This window comes from Narcine bancroftii, chromosome 2 (genome assembly GCF_036971445.1).
Source record: "Narcine bancroftii isolate sNarBan1 chromosome 2, sNarBan1.hap1, whole genome shotgun sequence".
Lineage (NCBI taxonomy): Eukaryota > Metazoa > Chordata > Chondrichthyes > Torpediniformes > Narcinidae > Narcine > Narcine bancroftii.
The window spans coordinates 113,261,163-113,280,237 of record NC_091470.1 but is presented as its reverse complement, the minus strand read 5'-3'; the positions used below and the strand labels follow the sequence as shown (position 1 = coordinate 113,280,237).

Sequence of the window (19,075 nt, the reverse complement as noted above, 5' to 3'; positions counted from 1 at the left end):
ATCAATCGTGGTGTCTGCAGAGTTGCATGTTTGACACAACCAGTCTGGCACTGTCAGAAATGCAGAGCAGCAGATAGTAATGGCTTCATGAGTGTTATTGGGTGATCATTACTTTAGGTGAATAAACCAATTCATATACAGCTCCTCGAATAGCACGTTTCATTCTTGTCTTCTCTTTCTCTTATGCACCATAAATGAGCTTTTGTATCTAATCGACCCATGATTGCACTTTCATGGCTCCTCGAGGAAGCTTGCCTGCAATCTTTATATTTGAACAGCCTATAAAAAGGCTTTTCACCTTTTTTGCAAAAGAAAAGTAATTGAAAGTAAAAACAGACATGTCTGGGAAAAACTCAGCAGATTAGCAGAACCTGCTGCGAGGAAAACATGGCGACTTTTCAGGTGGATGACCTTTCGTAGCATTTGTTGGCAGATTCAAACTGAAATTGTGCTAGCTTCGGCAACCCGTACATTAAAATTGGAACGAGGCAGAGAAGATTAGCATGGCCCCAGTGCAAGGATGGCATGCAAATTCCTGAAGCATTCCACATTTTAAAAAAAAAAACTAAAATTGCTCAACTTAGTAAAATGGAGAGTGTTGGTGAGTTACACTCAGTTGTGGGCTTGAGAGTTCTGAAGGATAAAAAAGGCATGCGAACTGCTGATAAAAATTGACTTGTAGCATGGGGTGACGGTCATTGGAATGGATCCAATTTCTTCATTTCTTGGGCATTTACAATTTTGGTTTTCATAAGAACTGATTGTTTTTGCTTTTGATTTGACCAAGTCTTTTATGAAAACAAGTCAGCAAAGATCATCTGTGTTCTTTTTTGTTTTTAAAAAAAAGTTTCATCCATAGTGGTGGAAATTAACTTTACTAGACTGGGTTTGAGAGGATTGTGTGATACAAGAATCTCATGGAGATTGATTATTGTATATACTCCTATAAGAGTCAATCCCTTGTAAGTGGGAACCCCCCCCCCCACCCCTCCCCGGGTATTGCCCCAAAAATTGGGTGTTTTCTATATGACTCGTGTCAATGTTGATTCCACCTACTTTTTTGGCCTCAACCACCTGCCCATCTCTGACCATGGATTTTTGCCTCAGCTGCCTGCCCACCCAAGCTCTGATGTCCCGGCCATACTCTCCTCAGCCCTGCCCACTAGAGCTCTTGTCGCCTCAACCGCGGGTCCTCACCCTTGCAACCCGCCCCTCTGAGCTGATTCCCTGATCGCAGATTCTCTCCCAGCCATATGAGCTTCCAACGCCCCACACACGTACTTCCCTCCAGGTACCACCCATCCAAGCTCCCGGTGTCTTGAGCAATGGAGGTACTTACTACGGTCAAAAGTATGACCCATGTAAAAGTCAAACCCTCCCCCTCCAAAAAAAAATTGGTCCCAAAAAACTCGCCGATTACACGAGTATTTACAATATTTTGGAGCTGATATTTTTTTCTATTCCAAGTATGATTCAGTGCAGAGTTCAGCCCTACTGAACTGATTGAGATTTATTTTTGCTTTAATAGGATTGACTTTTGAAAATTTAAATTTAGACATGAAGCACAGTAACAAGCCCTTTCAGCCCATGCTGCCCAATTACCCCCAGTTGACCTACAATCCCCATATGTTTTGATGGAGGAAACCAGAGCCCCTGGAGGAAATCCATGTAGACTGGGGAAAACATACAAACTTCTTACAGACAGCGCCGGAATCTAATCCCGGTCCTAATTGCTTGTATTTTAATACCGTTGCACTAACTGCGCTGCCCTTTTCTTGGCTGTAATTCTGTAGAAATTGGTTACTCCCATCAGATGGTTCCAGGCATAAGCAGAAGATGACTTTTCCCATCCCTTGACCAGCTTGTTATGTGATTGGAAATCCTTGTGTTATCCTTGATGGACTGTCTCAGATATTGTAGATATCAAGCCTGCTAACATGGAGGAACTGACTGAAGTGATTACAGCAGCAGAGTTCCACCCCAATCAGTGCAACACATTTGTATACAGCAGTAGCAAGGGAACCATTCGACTGTGTGACATGAGAGCAGCTGCCCTGTGTGACAAACATGCCAAACGTAAGTGTATGACTCAGATTTTTATGCTTTATTGATTTGTATTTTCAATGAATGCTCTTTTCACATGATTGTGAATTGTCTCCTTTGCTTGGACATTGCAGCAAATCAGGATTATTCTGGAACTATTGACCTCTAGCAACCTGCTGCAATCTATTTGCAGATGAATGCTGGAACCAGATTACCCATTTGTTGGCCCTTCAGGCCAAATTTATTTCTCAGAAATGTATTTATGTTGCTACATCTTACAGCCTTGCTCTCAGCTTCTCTGGTTGTGCAGTAACATAGAGAAGGTTCCAAATTTGGTTTCTAGCAGGCTGGTATAGTATTGCCATGTTGGTACTGTGGCATTGCACCCTCTTCATCAAATCCAACTTAATAAATTGGCCAGTCGCACTGGAATACTGTTGCCCAAGCGGATTACTTTGGCAAATTGTCTCCTGCATTGCCCTGCCCAACGTCAGCAATAGAATTCAGAGTACAGTTGTAGGCCAAGCCTCTAATCCACATTGGCACTATACCATCAGGTTGTTCCTACACCTACCACATTCCGATCCTTTGTTTATGCAAGTAACTCTTGATGCTTTGAAAGTGGTGTCGTGGCTATCAAAATTCAGCACCACCTTTGATCAAATGGCATCCTGTTAACTTGCAAGATTTTTATATGCTGAAAGGGAATATCTATAAATTATGGTAGAATGCCGACATTCGTGGTTTTGTCAAATTTGATAAGGAGACCGGTATTTAGTTTTGTCAGGCTTGTATTTGTCTGGCTTGCAGTGGACGGTGATTGCTGTGACTGGAATATAATGTTGCAGAATAGAAGGTGCTAAATATTTTGTATAATCAAGGTAACAAGTATTTAAACACTATCTAAAGGAATATAAGGTGACTGGGTGTAAGCTTTGAGCTACACTCTGTATAAGATGACCCCCAATTGGCAGTTTGTGCTGCTGTTTATGAAGGAGTGAAAACTTGAGCCTTTCCAAGAAAGTTTTGTCACTGCATGATTTATTGTGATTGGCCTGGTGAGGTAGCGGAAATAGAATGCACCCTGGGACCCTGGCTGATTGTTTATAGTTCATCAGCTGTTGCAAATGGTGACTGTTGGTTTCATTTGCTGTGGTGGTATTTTAAGGTATTGGTAGGTTTATAATAGATTTTTATTGTCTTAATATAACTTTGTTAATCCATCTTCCCAAATATAAAAAGTTTTGGTAGAAAAATATTTTGTGGTAGGATCGTAGGAGTTGTGCAAGTTTCATTGCCATGGGGAATGCTAAACCACAGGATATCAGGTTTGGATTTGAAACCCCTGGTTTTGGGGTGACATTTTTAAGGTTCAGATTCCATCTCATGCATCAACAAATACGGTAAATGCAAGGTCAACTTTCTGGACCATCCTGACATTTATTTTTCCTCCCAACAGTGTTTGAAGAACCTGAAGATCCCAGCAACAGGTCATTCTTCTCAGAAATAATTTCTTCAATATCAGATGTCAAATTCAGTCACAGTGGTCGCTACATGATGACACGGGATTACCTATCAGTGAAAATCTGGGACTTAAATATGGAAAGCAGACCTGTGGAGACATACCAGGTAGATCAGAATCAGGTTCATTATCATGAAAAGGTCATAAGATTTGTTGTTTAGGTGCAGCAGTATAGTTCAGAACAAGATGTAAAATTGCATATATGTAAATATTTAAAAGATTTTTTTTTAAAGTGTAAAGAATAAGTGAAATAGTGTCTGTGGTTCATTGTCCAATCAGAAATATGGTACAGGGAAAGAAGCTGTGTTTTTTGTAATGTTGAGTGTGTCTCTACAGGCTCCTTTCCCACCTCCCTGATGGTAGCAATGAAGACGGCATAGCCTGGGTGGTGAGGGCCCATGAGGATAGAGGCTGTTTTCTTCAGACACCCTCTTAAAGATGAGATTAATGAAGGGAAGACCAATGCCCTTAATGGCACTGGTCGAGTTCACATCCCTCTGTAGGTTGTTCCTGTCCTGTGCATTGGCATCTCCATTCCAGATAGTGATGCAATCAGTCAGCGTGCTCTCCACGGTACATCTGTAGGAATTTGCAAGTTTTTGGTGATGTATCAAATCTCTTCAAATTCCAATAATTGTAGCTGCTGGCATGCCTTCTTCATGATTGAAGCAACATGATGGTCCCAGGATAGGTCTTCAGAGATGTTGACACCCTGAAGTTTCTTGCACCCTCCACTGCTGGTCCCTCGATGAGGACTAGTTTGTGTTCTCCTGGTTTCATCATTCACTTTGCTTTACTAATATTGAGGTCAAGGTGGTGGTTGTGACCCTATTCAATGAGCTGATCTGTCTTGTTCTTGTACCCTTCCTCTTTGTCATCTGATTCTGCCAGCAATGGTGGTGTCATTGGCAATTTGTAGGTGACATTTGAATTGTGCCTGGCCACACAGTCGGGTATAGAGAGAGTAGAGCAGTGCTTAGTCTCTTGCCTTTTTGTTTTGTGTTGCACCTGGCATCTTGTTTTCTGAATCAATTAGTAGAAGAACCGACTCGGGACAGTGTAATACTGGATCTCCTGTTAGGGAACGAGCTAGGTCAGGTATCAGACATTAATGTTGGAGATCCAATTGGGTCTAGTGATCATAATTCTGTTAGTTTTAAGGTAGTTTTAGGGAGGAGCAAGGAGGGGCCTAAAGTTGAGGTTCTGGATTGGAGAAGAGCAAATTTCGAAGGAATAAGAAGGGATTTGGGGAGTATTGAGTGGGACAGGATATTTTCAGGTGAGGGTGTAAATGAGAAATGGAGGATATTCAAAAAAGAAATTTTGAGGGTACAGAGTAGTTATGTCCCAGTGAGGATCAAAGGAAAGGCTGGAAGTCTTAGGGAGGCTTGGTTTTTGAGGAATATTGGAAATTTGGCTAGGAGAAAAAGGGAGGTGTACAAGAGGTATAAAGAACAGAGAGCTGACAATTTGAAGGAGGACTGCAAGGAGTGTAGAAGGAATCTTAAGAAAGAAATTAGAAAGGCCAAAAAAAGGCACGAAGAGGCTTTGGCAGACAGAGTAAAAATAAATCCAAAGGGTTTCTATAAGTACATTAAAAGATTAATGAGGGATAAAATTGGACCCCTTGTAGATAGTGAGGGTAGGCTGAGTGAGAAGTCAGAGGAAATGGGGAAAATTTTGAATGATTTCTTTGCTTCGGTATTCACTAGGGAAAAAAATATTGAACCAGTTGAGGTAAAGAAAAATAGTGGGGAGGTAATGAAGCATATAAGGATAACCGAGGAGGTAGTGATGGCTGTGTTGAAAAAGATAAAGGTGGATAAATCTCTGGGACCGGACAAAATATTCCCAAGGACACTCAGGGAGGCTAGTGGACAGATAGTGGGGCCATTAACAGAGATATTTAGGATTTCACTGGCCACGGGGGTAGTGCCAAAGGATTGGAGGGTGACGCATGTGGTTCCGCTGTTTAAGAAAGGGTCCAAATGTAAACCTGGGAATTATAGGCCTGTGAGTCTGACGTCTGTGGTGGGCATGTTGATGGAAAGTGTTCTGAGGGATGGTATTTACAATTATTTGGAGGTACAGGGATTGCTAGGGAGTAATCAGCATGGTTTTGTCAGGGGTAGATCATGCTTGACAAACCTGATTGAGGTTTTCGAGGGGGTTACAAAAAAGGTTGATGAAGGGAAAGCTGTGGATGTTGTCTATTTAGACTTTAATAAAGCTTTTGACAAAGTTCCCCACAGGAGGTTAGGAAAAAAAGGTGGAGGCATTAGGTATAAATGAGGAGGTAGTGAAATGGATTCAACAATGGTTGAATGGGAGGTGTCAGAGAGTAGTGGTAGAAAATTGTTTGTCCAATTGGAGGCCAGTGACTAGTGGAGTTCCTCAGGGATCGGTCCTTGGTCCACTATTGTTTGTTATATATATTAGCGATCTGGAAGTAGGGGTGGAGAATTGGATAAGCAAGTTTGCGGATGATACAAAGATTGGTGGTGTTGTGGACAGTGAGGAAGATTATCGTAGATAAAAAGGTGATTTAGGAAGGCTGGAGGTGTGGGCTGAGAAATGGCTGATGGAATTTAATACAGATAAGTGTGAGGTGTTACATTTTGGAAAGGCAAATCTAAATAGGTCATATGCATTAAATGGTAGGCTATTGAGATGTGCAGAGCAACAAAGGGATTTAGGAGTTGTGGTAAATAATACCCTCAAGGCTGATACTCAGGTAGATGGTGTGGTGAAGAAGGCATTTGGAATGTTGGCCTTCATAAATCGGAGTATTGAATTCAAGAGTAGGGAGGTTATGATGAAATTGTACAAGGCATTGGTGAGGTCAAATTTGGAGTACTGTGTACAGTTTTGGTCACCAAATTATAGGAAAGATATAAACAAAATAGAGAGAGTGCAGAGAAGGTTCACGAGAATGTTGACAGGATTTCAAGGTTTGAGTTACAGGGAAAGGTTGTGCAGACTGGGGCTTTTTTCTCTGGAGCGTTGAAGATTGAGAGGGGACTTGATAGAGGTGTTTAAGATTTTAAAAGGGACAGACAGAGTAAATGTGGATAGGCTTTTTCAATTAAGAGTGGGGGAGATTCAAACTAGAGGGCAAGGTTTAAGATTGAAGGGGGAAAATTATAAGGGGAACATGAGGGGAAATTTCTTTACGCAAAGGGTGGTGGGGATGTGGAATGAGCTTCCGACAGACGTGGTCGAGGCGGGATAATTGGTTACATTTAAGGAAAGACTAGATAGTTACATGGATAGGAGAGGACTGGGGGGGTATGGACCGGGTGCTGGTCAGTGGGACTAGGAGGATGGGGATTTGTTACGGCATGGACTAGTAGGGCCGAACTGGCCTGTTCTGTGCTGTAAGTGGTTATATGGTTATCTTGGTATGCTGTTTACTTGATAATTATATAGTTAACCACTTCAGGACGTGGATGCTGGGTGCACTTTCCCCCCAATTAATGCACTTGAAACAGTTGCAGTACAGAATGAACTTCGCTCTCCCTTCCCCACAAACTGCAGAAGACAAATATCTGCTAAACCAGTGTGATATTTTCCCTTGTGTGTCAACTTGTCCAGTGAGATAGCTAGCTAATGCATTGGGGACCTTTGTTCTACAAATTAATTTCCTCTAGGACTTGTTGAATGTGGTTATCATAACTGAAAATGAGAGTAGAACCTTGGATTTTTATCTTTGTATCCTTTTTGCTAATTTATTCTTAACATTTGCCACAAAGAACAGTTGCTGTCTAAATTGCATGGCTTTTAACACAAGATTTGTCTTGTACTTTTTCACCTGGTCTCCATGTGATTTTAAATTAAATTTGGATATTCAGCATGGTAATGGAGGCCCTTTCATCCCATGCTGCCCAATTAATCCTCAAGGGTGGGATGAAACCAGAGCACCTGGACCATGCTACACTTACCATACCACCCATGATTTTTGGGTGGATAGTGGATATTTTAGTACAAGGATGAATAAAACGTGCACCTCCAATACTTCACAATGTCTTGTATTAAGCGAATAACAATTGTGTGGAGGTGCAGCAAACATTTGAAATCCCATGGATAGTTGTGATGTAAATTGTACTTTGTTTTCTTTTGCAATCCCTTCAAACTGTATACTAGAGTCTCTAGAATAAGCAGGTGAGTTCTCAGTTTAATGTACAAAAGGCAGCCTTCTGACTCTGCATCTCAGTATTGATTTGGAGTGTCCTTCTCAATCATTTGCTGCTGCCCTGGAATAGAACTAGCATTCACAGTCCTCTGACTTGGATGAGAGTGTTACCAATTGAAGCAAGCTTAATCCCAGGTACAAGATTAATTATTCTGTTTCTTTTTATTTTTAATTTAGACATACAGCATGGTAACAGACCCCTCTGGCCCATGAGCCTGTGCTGCTCAAGCCCCTCTAATAACCTCCAAACCTCATAAGTGTTTTGGAGGGTGGGAGGAAACCAGCGAGAACATGAAAATTCCTTAGCACCAGATTTGAATCTGTTGCTTGCGCTGTAATAGCGCCATGCTAACTGTGTGGTAACACAATGGTTGAGTCAGGGGAGTACTTGACTCAAGGCTTATGCTCTACAGAGCCGTTGCTACTGAGGCTATAGCATTTCAACAAATGTTGCTTTGCCAGTTATGGCCCAGAAGTTTGCACTGTGAAACCCCCTGTTACTGTGTGATGCAGCTCACTTTTTTTTTTGCTTTTATTTCTCACTTTTGCTTGACCCAAGACCTCTTGTTAAAATGAAAAGGGTGATACTGCAGTGGCAACAACTTAATTGGCCAAAGATTGTTCCACCAAGAGTAAATACATGAACATAATAGGTCATTTGAAAGTTCAGTTTGGTCCAGATGAAGCCAGACCAATTTCTAGTTACAACCTTAAAAACAAGTTACTTTCAGCTTTGTGGAATAAGTTCCATTGCCATTTTTGTTGGCAGTCTCCCTCTCTTAATTAACACCTTCCTCTTCCACTGCAAAAATTCAACTAATTCTATATTTTACACTTGATTGTGTCAATTATTAAAAGATTTAATGACAGTCCAATTAGCTAGAAAAAGTTTGCATAGCGCCCAGATGAGTTTTCACTTAGTTCTGTACTTGTACTTATTCACTGATTGTTTTTGCAGGTACATGAATACCTCCGAAGCAAACTGTGCTCACTGTATGAAAACGACTGTATTTTTGACAAGTTCGAATGTTGTTGGAATGGATGTGATAGGTAAAAGCTGCTTTTTCTATGAGACCTTCAGCCATTTTGATTTTGCTACTTGTATTACTGAAGTCTATAAATTGTATCATGTGACTTCTGTGTGCATTGTACTTCAGGTGCCGTGATCCAGTGCTGGACATTTATGAGTTTCAAAGTGTATGGCTTGTAATTTTGCTTGAAACACGATAGCATTTGGTTGGTGTTGCCTTTGGCCTGAGGTGAGATGGCTGGCAATGGAAGAATGAAACCAAGTGAGCACTCTTTTGCAGATTTGGTAACCGATGCCAAAGATTGAGAGGTTTTCAGTTGTCCAGTAAAGACCAGTTAATCTGATGCTTGAATGGAGCAAAGGCCCAATTAGAATTTAATGGCGATTTCAATTGAGCAGTGATTGTACAGGTTACAACTGGCTATGATCCACTGATACATCTGTGGATTGTCATTAAATTTAAACAGGCATGCTGCTTAGCAACAGACCCTTGTGCCCCCATAAGCCTGATTTTCTCTTCCTCTTCCTTCCCCCTGCCACCAATGACACCCAATTGACCAACACCCCTAGTACATTTTGAACAGTGGGAGAAAACTGGGACACCCGGAGAAAACCCACGCAGAAACGGTGAGAATGTACAATATCCTTGCAGGCAGTGCCAGATTCGAACCGTGGTTGCTGGCATTGTAGCAGCGTTGTGCTAACCATGCCGCCCTTGTTCTCTTTCTCGTCTCTTTCCCTGGTGAGCGGGTGAAAGAAACATGATATTGGTGGTAGAAGGCTAGATTTCCACTTGGTGGTGTTGGTGGATAAATAATGAGGGATAAGCTGCTTAAGGTAAAATAATGTGGAGAAACTCAGCTGATCAAACCGATTGTGTCAATGGCCACATTGTTGGTGAAGATAAAATCAGGGGAGGAAAGCAAGGAATGGCTGATTTGACATGTATTGGAAAACTTAAGGTGGGAAGTCGTGAGACTGCAGATACTGAAATCTTGAGCAAATAAAAATTTGCTGGGGGGTCTTAGTGGATCAGCCAGCATTAGTGGAGGGAATCTGATAGTCATTGTTTCAGGTTGAGACCCTTCGAGACTGGAGAGGAGAGAAAGGAAAGACTGAATGGGCTAGTTGGTGATTGGTGGACTGAAGGATGCTGAGTGACTGTATGCTTGGTCAGTGTATTGGAGCTCTGGATTGAATGCTATCGTGTTATCCTGAACTTTGAGAGATAAACGCAAAATAAATGAACAAATTTTCACAGCCACTCAGATTTTGAAATAATGTGGGGCTCAAATTTTCTGGTAAAATGTTCACAATCTTGTGTAGATATGCTGAGCCAGAATTTTAGATTGCAGCCAAACCTTGTGCACTGACGACACTGGTACACCTGCCTACTTACTAATAGTTGTATGTTTTCTTCCCCCCCCCCCCACCTTCCAGTATTGTCATGACTGGGTCGTACAACAATTTCTTCAGAATGTTCGATAGAAACACAAAACGGGACATTACGCTAGAGGCTTCGAGAGAGAACAGCAAACCACGGGCTATCCTGAAACCCCGTAGGGTGTGTTCAGGTGGGAAGAGGAAGAAGGACGAGATTAGTGTTGATAGTCTGGACTTCAACAAGAAGATCCTGCACACAGCTTGGCACCCTAAGGAAAATATCATTGCCGTAGCCACAACCAACAACCTGTATATATTCCAGGACAAAGTGAATTAAAACCTGTGCAGTGAAGAAAGAGTCCAATTCCTGCCTAGTTAAGATAGTGTAGCCTTTGTATCTTGTAAGAGAGAGGCCCATTCTGGCCCCCTCCTCACCTCTCTTGAATCAGTGCCATTTATAATGCACACCAGTCATGTTACCGCAGGGAATTCTTTTTACTCCTCTATCCAGCCCCTTCTAAATTTGCAATTGATGATCGCTAGTCATTTGGCGGGGAGGGAGGTTGTCTCTGCATTACAAATTATGGGCTACTACATTAGCATTTTACTGCATCAGACGTTCATTTAATCCACTCCTTTGCCTTCCATTGTGGTGAGGTTTTGAGGAAGAAGTCCTCCATTCATGATATGGCAATGTTTTACTGTGTACCCCCATTACCGTAATGTTCTCTTTCCCTTGCCCCACCCTCCCCCTTTTTATCTACATACAGCTTGTTGTTAATGCTTGTAACATTCCTTCTCTGACCTCACAGATTCCTCCATCCGGCCCTGTTGGAGAATAAAGGACATGACCAGGTCAGAGTTGGGTCAGTGGGGCAGATGGTTTTTGTTGCATACAGATGTTTTAACAACCAACTGTAATATTGCTGCCCTTGCCATTTCTGGCACAAGAGAAACCTACTGAATAAAAATGATAAAAATAGCTCCTTTGGTGCTTTTCTTTTTGAAATTTACTGTATCTTTTTGAAAATCCCATGTACTCTTTTTAAATGAATGCATTAAAATGTGTCTAATACTGGTAGGTTTTACTGATGTTTGATGTAATGGAATATGAATCAAATATTTTCTACTCGGTGTTAATAAACTTGTGCGTTTTCAAGGGGACACCAGTGGACTTGAAGAGGTCCATCTGTTTTTACTGTTTCATTACCCCTTTTTATTTCCTGATTATTTTTTTCTACCATTTGAACTGGATGGTTAGAAGCTGCAGCGTGAGCCTTAAGGTGTTCCAATTTGAGAATTCGGTTTTCTTAGTGCAAGAAATAATGGACGACGATCTGATTCAGATTGTTGTGTGAAATTGCATGTGAGAGACCTTGCACCATTATTCTGTGTTCTAGTACAAAAGTTCTTAGAGTATTTCTAGAACTTTGATTTAAGTTGGGTAGGTTAAGTCAGAGCTGAATTAGACAAATTATCACTGTAAATTCATGACCTTTGATGCCAGTTATCCTTTCCTCATCAATTGAGAAAATGAAACACAGGAACTCGCCCCCCCCCCACTTTTGAAAGTTTACGCTTTTACGAAAGACCTACACAAGTACCTGTTTTCGCTAACTGAAGGAAATCCGAATATAATTTTTGCTTTTCTGAGAAAAGTGAAAATATCATTCAGCGTTTGTTTTGCAGTAAGCCGTTAAAGAGGCTCTCTGTCTTCCAGTTTCTGGTAAGTGAAATTACACTGTACATACATTATTTCTACTTTATATAGTTTGTGTATTTATCATATCGTTCCTGCTTTTACTAAATGTTGGGTTTTTTTAGTTTTGTGTTATTTCGTATGATTTGGAAGGTTACTTTTTGGGGTCTAGAAATGTTCAAAAAAATTTCCCATATAAAATAATGGTGATTGCTTCTCTTTACGCCATTTTGACTGAAAAATTACATAGCAATGCTGTTCTTTTGGATTGCCCCAGATAACTGGGAAGTTGAAATGTATCCCAATTGTTGCACTTGTGTGGAAAATTAGATGATTGAAGTATTCCTGTTCCCTTGATAACAGAAGCTCCATTGCTGCTGGGAAATGCAACTTCTGGTCTAGTATGGTTTTAGATGCATCATGGTGGATTTTTCAACCACTTCTGTGACTTGACGGGTGGAGTGGGGGAGAATACTTCAAGATGATGTGCCTCAAGTTGTAAAGCCCACATTCTTCTAAAATGTATGATTAGTTTTGTAAAACCACTACATCTGCAATGACTTGTGATTTGCTTAGCTTGTCTCCATTTTGCTGGTACTTGTTTCCACTACTTACCTGACCTGTTGGATATCAGCAGGAACTGGAGTTCTGGTTGGTTTTTACGTTATAGGAGAAAACTGAAGCTGTACAATTTTTACACACACCTAACCCCATGGTTAACTCCATGTGTTGGATTTTTGGACCTTTCCAGACAGACACTGAGTCAGTCTGGAAAGGAAAAGATTTGTCCTTTTTAAATAGACTTCTTGATGCAAAAGTTGTTCCAATGCAGTATTCGTATCGTTTTTCAACATTGTTTGAGCTTAGCTGTTGGGGCTGGCAGTAGAGGTGGTGGTTCAGAATCCTCGGTGGAGGGCTCAGTTCTGTGAGTTTGTGCACCACTTTATCCAATGATCACAATCTCCTCTTGGGCTGCCATCATGCAGCAGATATCAGCCTTTGTCCCTGTATTATTACCATTGTCATCATTCCAGATATTCCCGTCCAATCATCAATTACATCAGGACTGTCGCCATTCCTTATCATGGCACAAATACGATGTGGATCGGGTTCTACTCCATGCCTTTCCTTATCTGCGCAGAGCTGCTACTGGAGTTTAATATTACGGCAGATCGTTTGGACATGCTTATCCTCCCATTCTTTGGCTCAGTCCTGACTGGTGCGAACAATCTCGCTCATCATGCAACAGCGATATCGCACGGCTTCTAGCTCCTCCTCTAGTTGCTCTTTCTTGTGCTGGGATTCTACTTCTCGCTGAACTAATTCTGCTTCATACAGAACGGCGTGGCGTAAGGCTGTGGCCAGCAGCCAAAAATCGTCTGTCACCGTCCCCTTTTTAACAGGAAATTTACTTTCTCGAAGGAGAGTGGCAACCCGCTCTCCCAGAGGCGCACTTTATGGATCTAACTTCTCACCCCAACTAATGGGTGGTCCCAACAAAGACAGGGTATTGGCCAACATGCCAAATCCATTGTCTTGAGATGTCCATCCCGAAATCCAGAACTGCTCAGGCCTCACCTCTTTCTTTCAGCGAAACATTTCGAGACCAATCCTGCCGACTACGCCAGTTGTCCTGGGTAAACTTGTACCTCTCACTTTGTTCGTTTTAGATTGGTCACAGTGTTTGAGCTACCAAAAGAAAATAGACATACACACACACCGAGAGCACTTCAGTTTATACAAATCTTTATTATAAATTCTAAAGCTGATATCAAACTACAATATGCAAGCCATTTCCAGTTCAACGCCTGGACTGGTCCCAACTGCACACTTGTAGTAGGTTGTCAGGGCGCCGGTAGCACCTTTTCCACCTCCTCCGACCGGGACGTTGGCTGGACTCTAGAAGTTCTTCTTGCTGAGAGATGTTGCCACCTCTTGGAGAGTCTCCAACTTCAGCAGCGGGACCATGGCTTATATTACCCAAAAACTGCTTACCCAAGCACCTATTCCCAGCACAAAAAGAAAGATAAGCGAGCAAGCTAGCATGCCTAGGCTTCTATTGAATATCACAACTTTCTAGCTTATCACTTTGAATACTATGGTTTATTTTGCTTCAAGGTTAGTTTGCTGTCTGACAGTCTGTGACCAATATACTAACAAGCAGGAAGATTAAACGTTCTTGGTACACAGATGTCTTTTTGTCAGATAACTGCATCTCTGGGCCCCATGGTGGAATTTAGCTTATGTCTGCTGAGTCTCAAAGCAGGTTACTGATTCTCAGCCTTGCAGAAGCAAAAGCATGGTTTAAATCTTCCAATTACAGACCCGAAGGAGCTGGAGCCTGAGGATCAGAGCATCCTAGAATAGGGATGAAATATTTGGAAGTTTCATAAAGCCATTTTGCATTACTTGGCAATGTGCTGTCATTCTATCTGGCTTTTAATTGGGTGTTGGAAATATGAGAACGGTCATTTATTTTGTGTTCCGCTTTCCTCATCTGAAGGTTGCCAATTCTTCAGCAGCACCAGGCCTCACACGGCTGTGGGTGATTTATCAAACATGCTTCTGGTGAATCATGATCCTGGATCTGTTGACGCAGAATACCCGTCCTGAGATCGTGGTCCTGACTAGTATTTCCTCAGCATTATTAAATGAGATTACTTACCACATGGCTGTTTCTCCCATTTAATCCTTGTGCCCAACTCTTCACCCCGTCTGACAGGATATGCTGATGCCTCGTGTGACACCTTGAAACAAAGCTGAAGTGGAAATGAAGAGATGGAAATGGGTGATGGTGAGATCAGAGAAGGTAATATTGATTTTCTGGGTCAATGAAGAAGCCCTTCATCAATCAGGACTCCGGGTAAAAAGTGGTTATGTTGCAATAGTATAAAATTTGGTTGGACCTCGTGTGGAATATTGCGTGCCTTTCTGGTTGCCTTATTGCAGGAAGAATGAAAGCTTTGAAGAGTGCAGAAGAGCTTCCCCAACATGAGTTATGAGTTGTCAGGAAACATTGGACAAACTTGGACTGTTTTCACTGCAGCACAAGAGACTAAGGCAACCTAATAGAAGAAAAACTACATTTGAGAAACAGGCAAAAGCAGGGATTCTCAACCTTTACCACCTTAATCCCTTACCACAGAGCACATATGCTATTGGTGATTTGTGAGTGGAAAGAAAAAGTTAGAAACACTGGGCTAAAGTCTCTTCTCAGGATGTATTTGTAAAATGCGCAAAGGCATTAGTGAGGTTGGGGGATGGGGGGGTGTTAAAGGACATCAACGAGACAAGTTTTGTATATGTGGTAGGTATTGGGGAATAGAGAAGACAGTATAGCAGCATTTGGATGGATGGATGCATGAACAGAAAGATTGTGTGTGCAGATTGACATCATGGTTGGTGCAGCATTAGACGGAAGAGTTGGCCAGTGAGTGTCTTAATGAATTACGAAACGTTGCAATACTGTGGTGAGAGCTCTTGTATAGACACAAGGTCTTTAGTCCTTCCAAAATGTTTGCAACAAGTATGTATGTTTTGCAACAGTTCCACAGATCAGTGATCCTTGCTCTATCACTCGTTTCCAAAGTGCAATGTCACCGGATGTGCCTTGTGTACCTCAAATTTTCAGTTGGTGTAATGTTTGAAATGGAGTTTGAAACAGAGCAAGGTTGCTAGATCGCTATCAAAAGAATGTTGGAAATGAAAGTGAAAGCTACTTAGTATCCAGAATTCCAGATCAAATATATTTTGGACTGAACTTAAAATTTGGGCCAGGCTCCTGAATATTGTTCTTGGTGTTTTAAGTTCTGATTTGGGGATTGAAGTGGGTAGAATGCTATCTAAAGACTTTTCTACAAGATTATGAATTTTCTTGTGATGCTGTAAACTCTTTCAAAAGAAAGCCCACTCTACTGTCACAAGTACTGTGACTGTCCCCAGGATAAATAACAGCATCTTCACGTACAATAGAAAATCTGATGAGGGATTTAAAAATGATAAAGGGAAGGGTGCACGTTTGATGGTTTTACTAAATTCGTTTTTCTCTCTCATTCTCTCATGTTGACTTGTAAATAGCATTATGAGTGTCTGCTGAAGTGAACTTGAATGTTCTGTTCCATTTAGTTTGCCTCTCATTAAGCTTGCATGGCAGGTGTGTACGGTCTGGGGCTCTCTGAATTATGAAAGACTTGATTTGAGAACATTTTTAAAGACATTTTCAAGGAAGTTACAAAATGCTTCGATATTCATTACAACTGCATGCAGTATATGTTTCGTTCATTTAATTTTGGCTAGTGTTAAGATGAATATAACCAGAAGACATAGGAGCAAAAATAGGCTATTCAGCCCATCGAGCCTTGACACTAAATCATGAGCTGATCCATTTCCCTCTCAGCCCCTCTGTCCGGCCTTCTCCCCGGAACCTTTGATCCTCTGGTTCATCAAGAACCTGTCAATCTCTGCTAGGTGAGCCTGAAGTTGTGCCCTGTCCTCGACCAGGAGTGGGCAATCTTTTAAATTTTAATTTAGCCATTCAGCACGGTATTCGTGGGGTGAAATGGCCTGTTACCATGCTGTATGTCTAAAAGATTTCCCACGCTTGTCCTACACTCTCATCTTGGGAAACATCGACTCTCCATACCTTTCAACATTCAAAATGTTCCGATGAGATCTCTTCTCCCCCCACCCCCCACAATTGTAAATTTCAATGAGTTTTGGCCATGAGCCATCAAACGCTCCTCATACTTTTCATTATTCTGAATCATCCTAGTGAACTTTCTTTGAACTAAGCAAATCCTTTCTTAAATGAGGATCTCAAAACTGCTCAGAATACTCCCAGGTGCCTTCCAAAGCCTCAACATCACATGCCTGCTTTTATATTCTGCTCTTGAAATGAGTGCCAGCATTACATTTGCCTCCTTCACCACCGACTCAACGTGCAAGTTTACCTTCAGTCTATACTGCACAGGGTCCCTTTGAATCTGGGTATTTTCCATTTTCTTCCCATTTTATAAAATAATCTGCCCGTTTATTTTTCCTCTATCAAAGTGCATGGACAGTGCACATTCCGACATTACACATAATATATTCAATGAGAATTACAGTAAGTAGAATTATGATATGTGTAGATGGACAAAATAGAGGTTTCTGACATTAAAAAAATGTGGTTCTTCGGGATAGAACCCTTGTGGCTGTATTAGTATGCTGCCACACAGTGGCACCACAGTTAATAAAAGGGATCCTGAAAATGTGTGGGTTTTTTTTTAAATTGTGGTCTTCTAAATCCAGGTAGACAGACTCACAGAATGTTTCTAGTCTCATCAGATTTCTCGGATTTGTGATTTTCTTAAGTCTCCATGGGCGGAAGGGCCCTTTTGCTTTGACTGTAAGGGGGGGGGGGGGGGAGGGCAATTTCAGCTGATGGCGAATCTTCCTGGTTTAGGGCAAACTAAAGCCAATCTCGTGCAATATTTACACCTGTTTTATGACAGGACAATAAAGGAATCTAAAATGTTGCTAACATTTTCTGCAGTGTTTCTGTTTTGGTACGAAGTTTCTCTTTGGTAAGGTGGTATCAGTCGACTGTCTCTGCAACAGGGAATTTTAAAACTGCAAATTCGCACAGGCAACCTCTTAAAAGTGAAGGATACCGTATGTGCCGGCATAAAACCTTAAAACTTTACCTGTTCCACTGACTGAAGTTTTGGTTTGTATCTGTCTTGAATTGTTATGGCTACGAGAGTATAGGCGCTGACAAAGTCATTTAGGTATACTTGCAACACGTAACTGATTTGCAAAATGGTGACTCGGTATCAAACGCAGGTTTTTACGGATCATGTTGGGCGTGAATTGAGTGATGATGGAACCAGTGGATCTGCTGCCTGCTCTGGTGACTAGATGCTGTCTGTAACGAGCCGGCAAAATTTCGTTCGAAGTGCATGGGTTTCTTCCCACTTTCAAAAGTGGGGAGGTTGGTTCATTGGCTACTCTGAATTTGTCTACAGGTGAGTGGTGGAATCGGAAAGGGAGGGGTTGGGTTTGATTGGAGGGTCCCAGAATGGGTGTTGGTGGTCGGTGCTGACATGGAGGACCAAATTACTGCTGTATCTGTCTGGATGACACCTAAACCTCCCTCCTTAAGAACCACTGCTCCATTACTTCAGGATAATGTTGCCCACGTAATTTGTTAGTTTATTCTGTTTAATTTTCCCGTGTACAAAAAAAATTGCTTCCCCAAAGGCGTCTGCTATTTTAATATTTTAGCTATTTTTAAACAGGCATCTGTTTTTGCGAGCAGATGTTTAGTGACGGACCGGACCACGTAGGTCCCAGTTTTGCCCCATGGCTGTTGAATTTTTGTCTCGAGTGATTGAGGGAGAGCAATTACTAACCTTTTTATCTTTGTGAAGTGGGTGTTGTTGACAAACCAAATCGGCTGGAGAATGTGGGAGTAAACTGAAGGTCAATTATTGCTGTTCAGAACCCCACTCTGCCCCAATAAAGAAGGAAGGACAATTCAGCCTTTGAGGGCAATCCGTGTGTGTGTCATTCTTGTCTTCCTCGTGGCCTTGTTGATCTCAGTTATGAAGATGGTTAGATTTGAGATTCTCCCCACCCCAAACAAAAACAAAACAATATCTACAATGGAGTTTGTGAATGGTGAGCAGTGCTGGTGTGAAGGAAGAGGATGGTAAATTGCGCATCCAAGACAGTAGAATTTAAAAACAACATATACTATTGTTCCAAGCCTGATTTATTGAAAATTGCCCTGGAAACTAACTGCAAAAGTTTTTAAAATTCTGATTGACGGATTTTGAACGTACCATTTAAGAATAATTTCTGATTTAGTGCGCCGCCTGGAAGATGACTCGCCCCGACCGCAATCTCTGCCACCTTGATATCGGGGAGCTGGTAAGTGCCTGCACCATTTCAAAAAATAGTATGTGTAGATGAAGAAACTGTGATTTCACGCGTTGTTCTCCTTCCATGTAAATATCATCCATAATGTGGCTCGGGCAGTCAGGTTTGTGATTTACTACTCAGGACTTCAGAAACTGTCTTTCTCTGTAAACCTTAAAAGAGTGGGGGGGGGGGGGGAAGTGGAATGAGCTGCATTTTTTTAAAAAAAGAAACTTGTTGGAAGTTGAATCACAAAAGCTCTGAACCTCTCATAGGTTCTCCGACAGACCCTGGTAATCGCTGAGT

At 41.6% G+C, this 19,075-nt stretch overlaps 1 protein-coding gene and 1 non-coding gene across 3 annotated transcripts in view; both read left to right on the top strand.

Moving 5' to 3' along the window:
- Positions 1 to 11,152, top strand: part of LOC138754157 (serine/threonine-protein phosphatase 2A 55 kDa regulatory subunit B alpha isoform) — a 103,161-nt gene extending 92,009 nt beyond the window's left edge. The window contains exons 7-11 of one of the 2 annotated variants that reach the window (XM_069918022.1): positions 1,912 to 2,076; positions 3,503 to 3,672; positions 8,716 to 8,807; positions 10,228 to 10,361; positions 10,983 to 11,152. In XM_069918022.1, the coding sequence (XP_069774123.1) occupies positions 1,912 to 2,076; positions 3,503 to 3,672; positions 8,716 to 8,807; positions 10,228 to 10,361; positions 10,983 to 11,134 (713 nt within the window). In that variant the 3' untranslated portion in view covers positions 11,135 to 11,152. Of the gene's footprint in view, positions 1 to 1,911; positions 2,077 to 3,502; positions 3,673 to 8,715; positions 8,808 to 10,227 lie in introns of both variants that reach the window. The other variant, XM_069918023.1, reaches the window with a different exon arrangement.
- Positions 451 to 555, top strand: LOC138755981 (U6 spliceosomal RNA). Its single transcript, XR_011352675.1, has one exon. It is a non-coding gene; the product is annotated as a U6 spliceosomal RNA (small nuclear RNA).
- Positions 11,153 to 19,075: the final 7,923 nt, after the last annotated feature.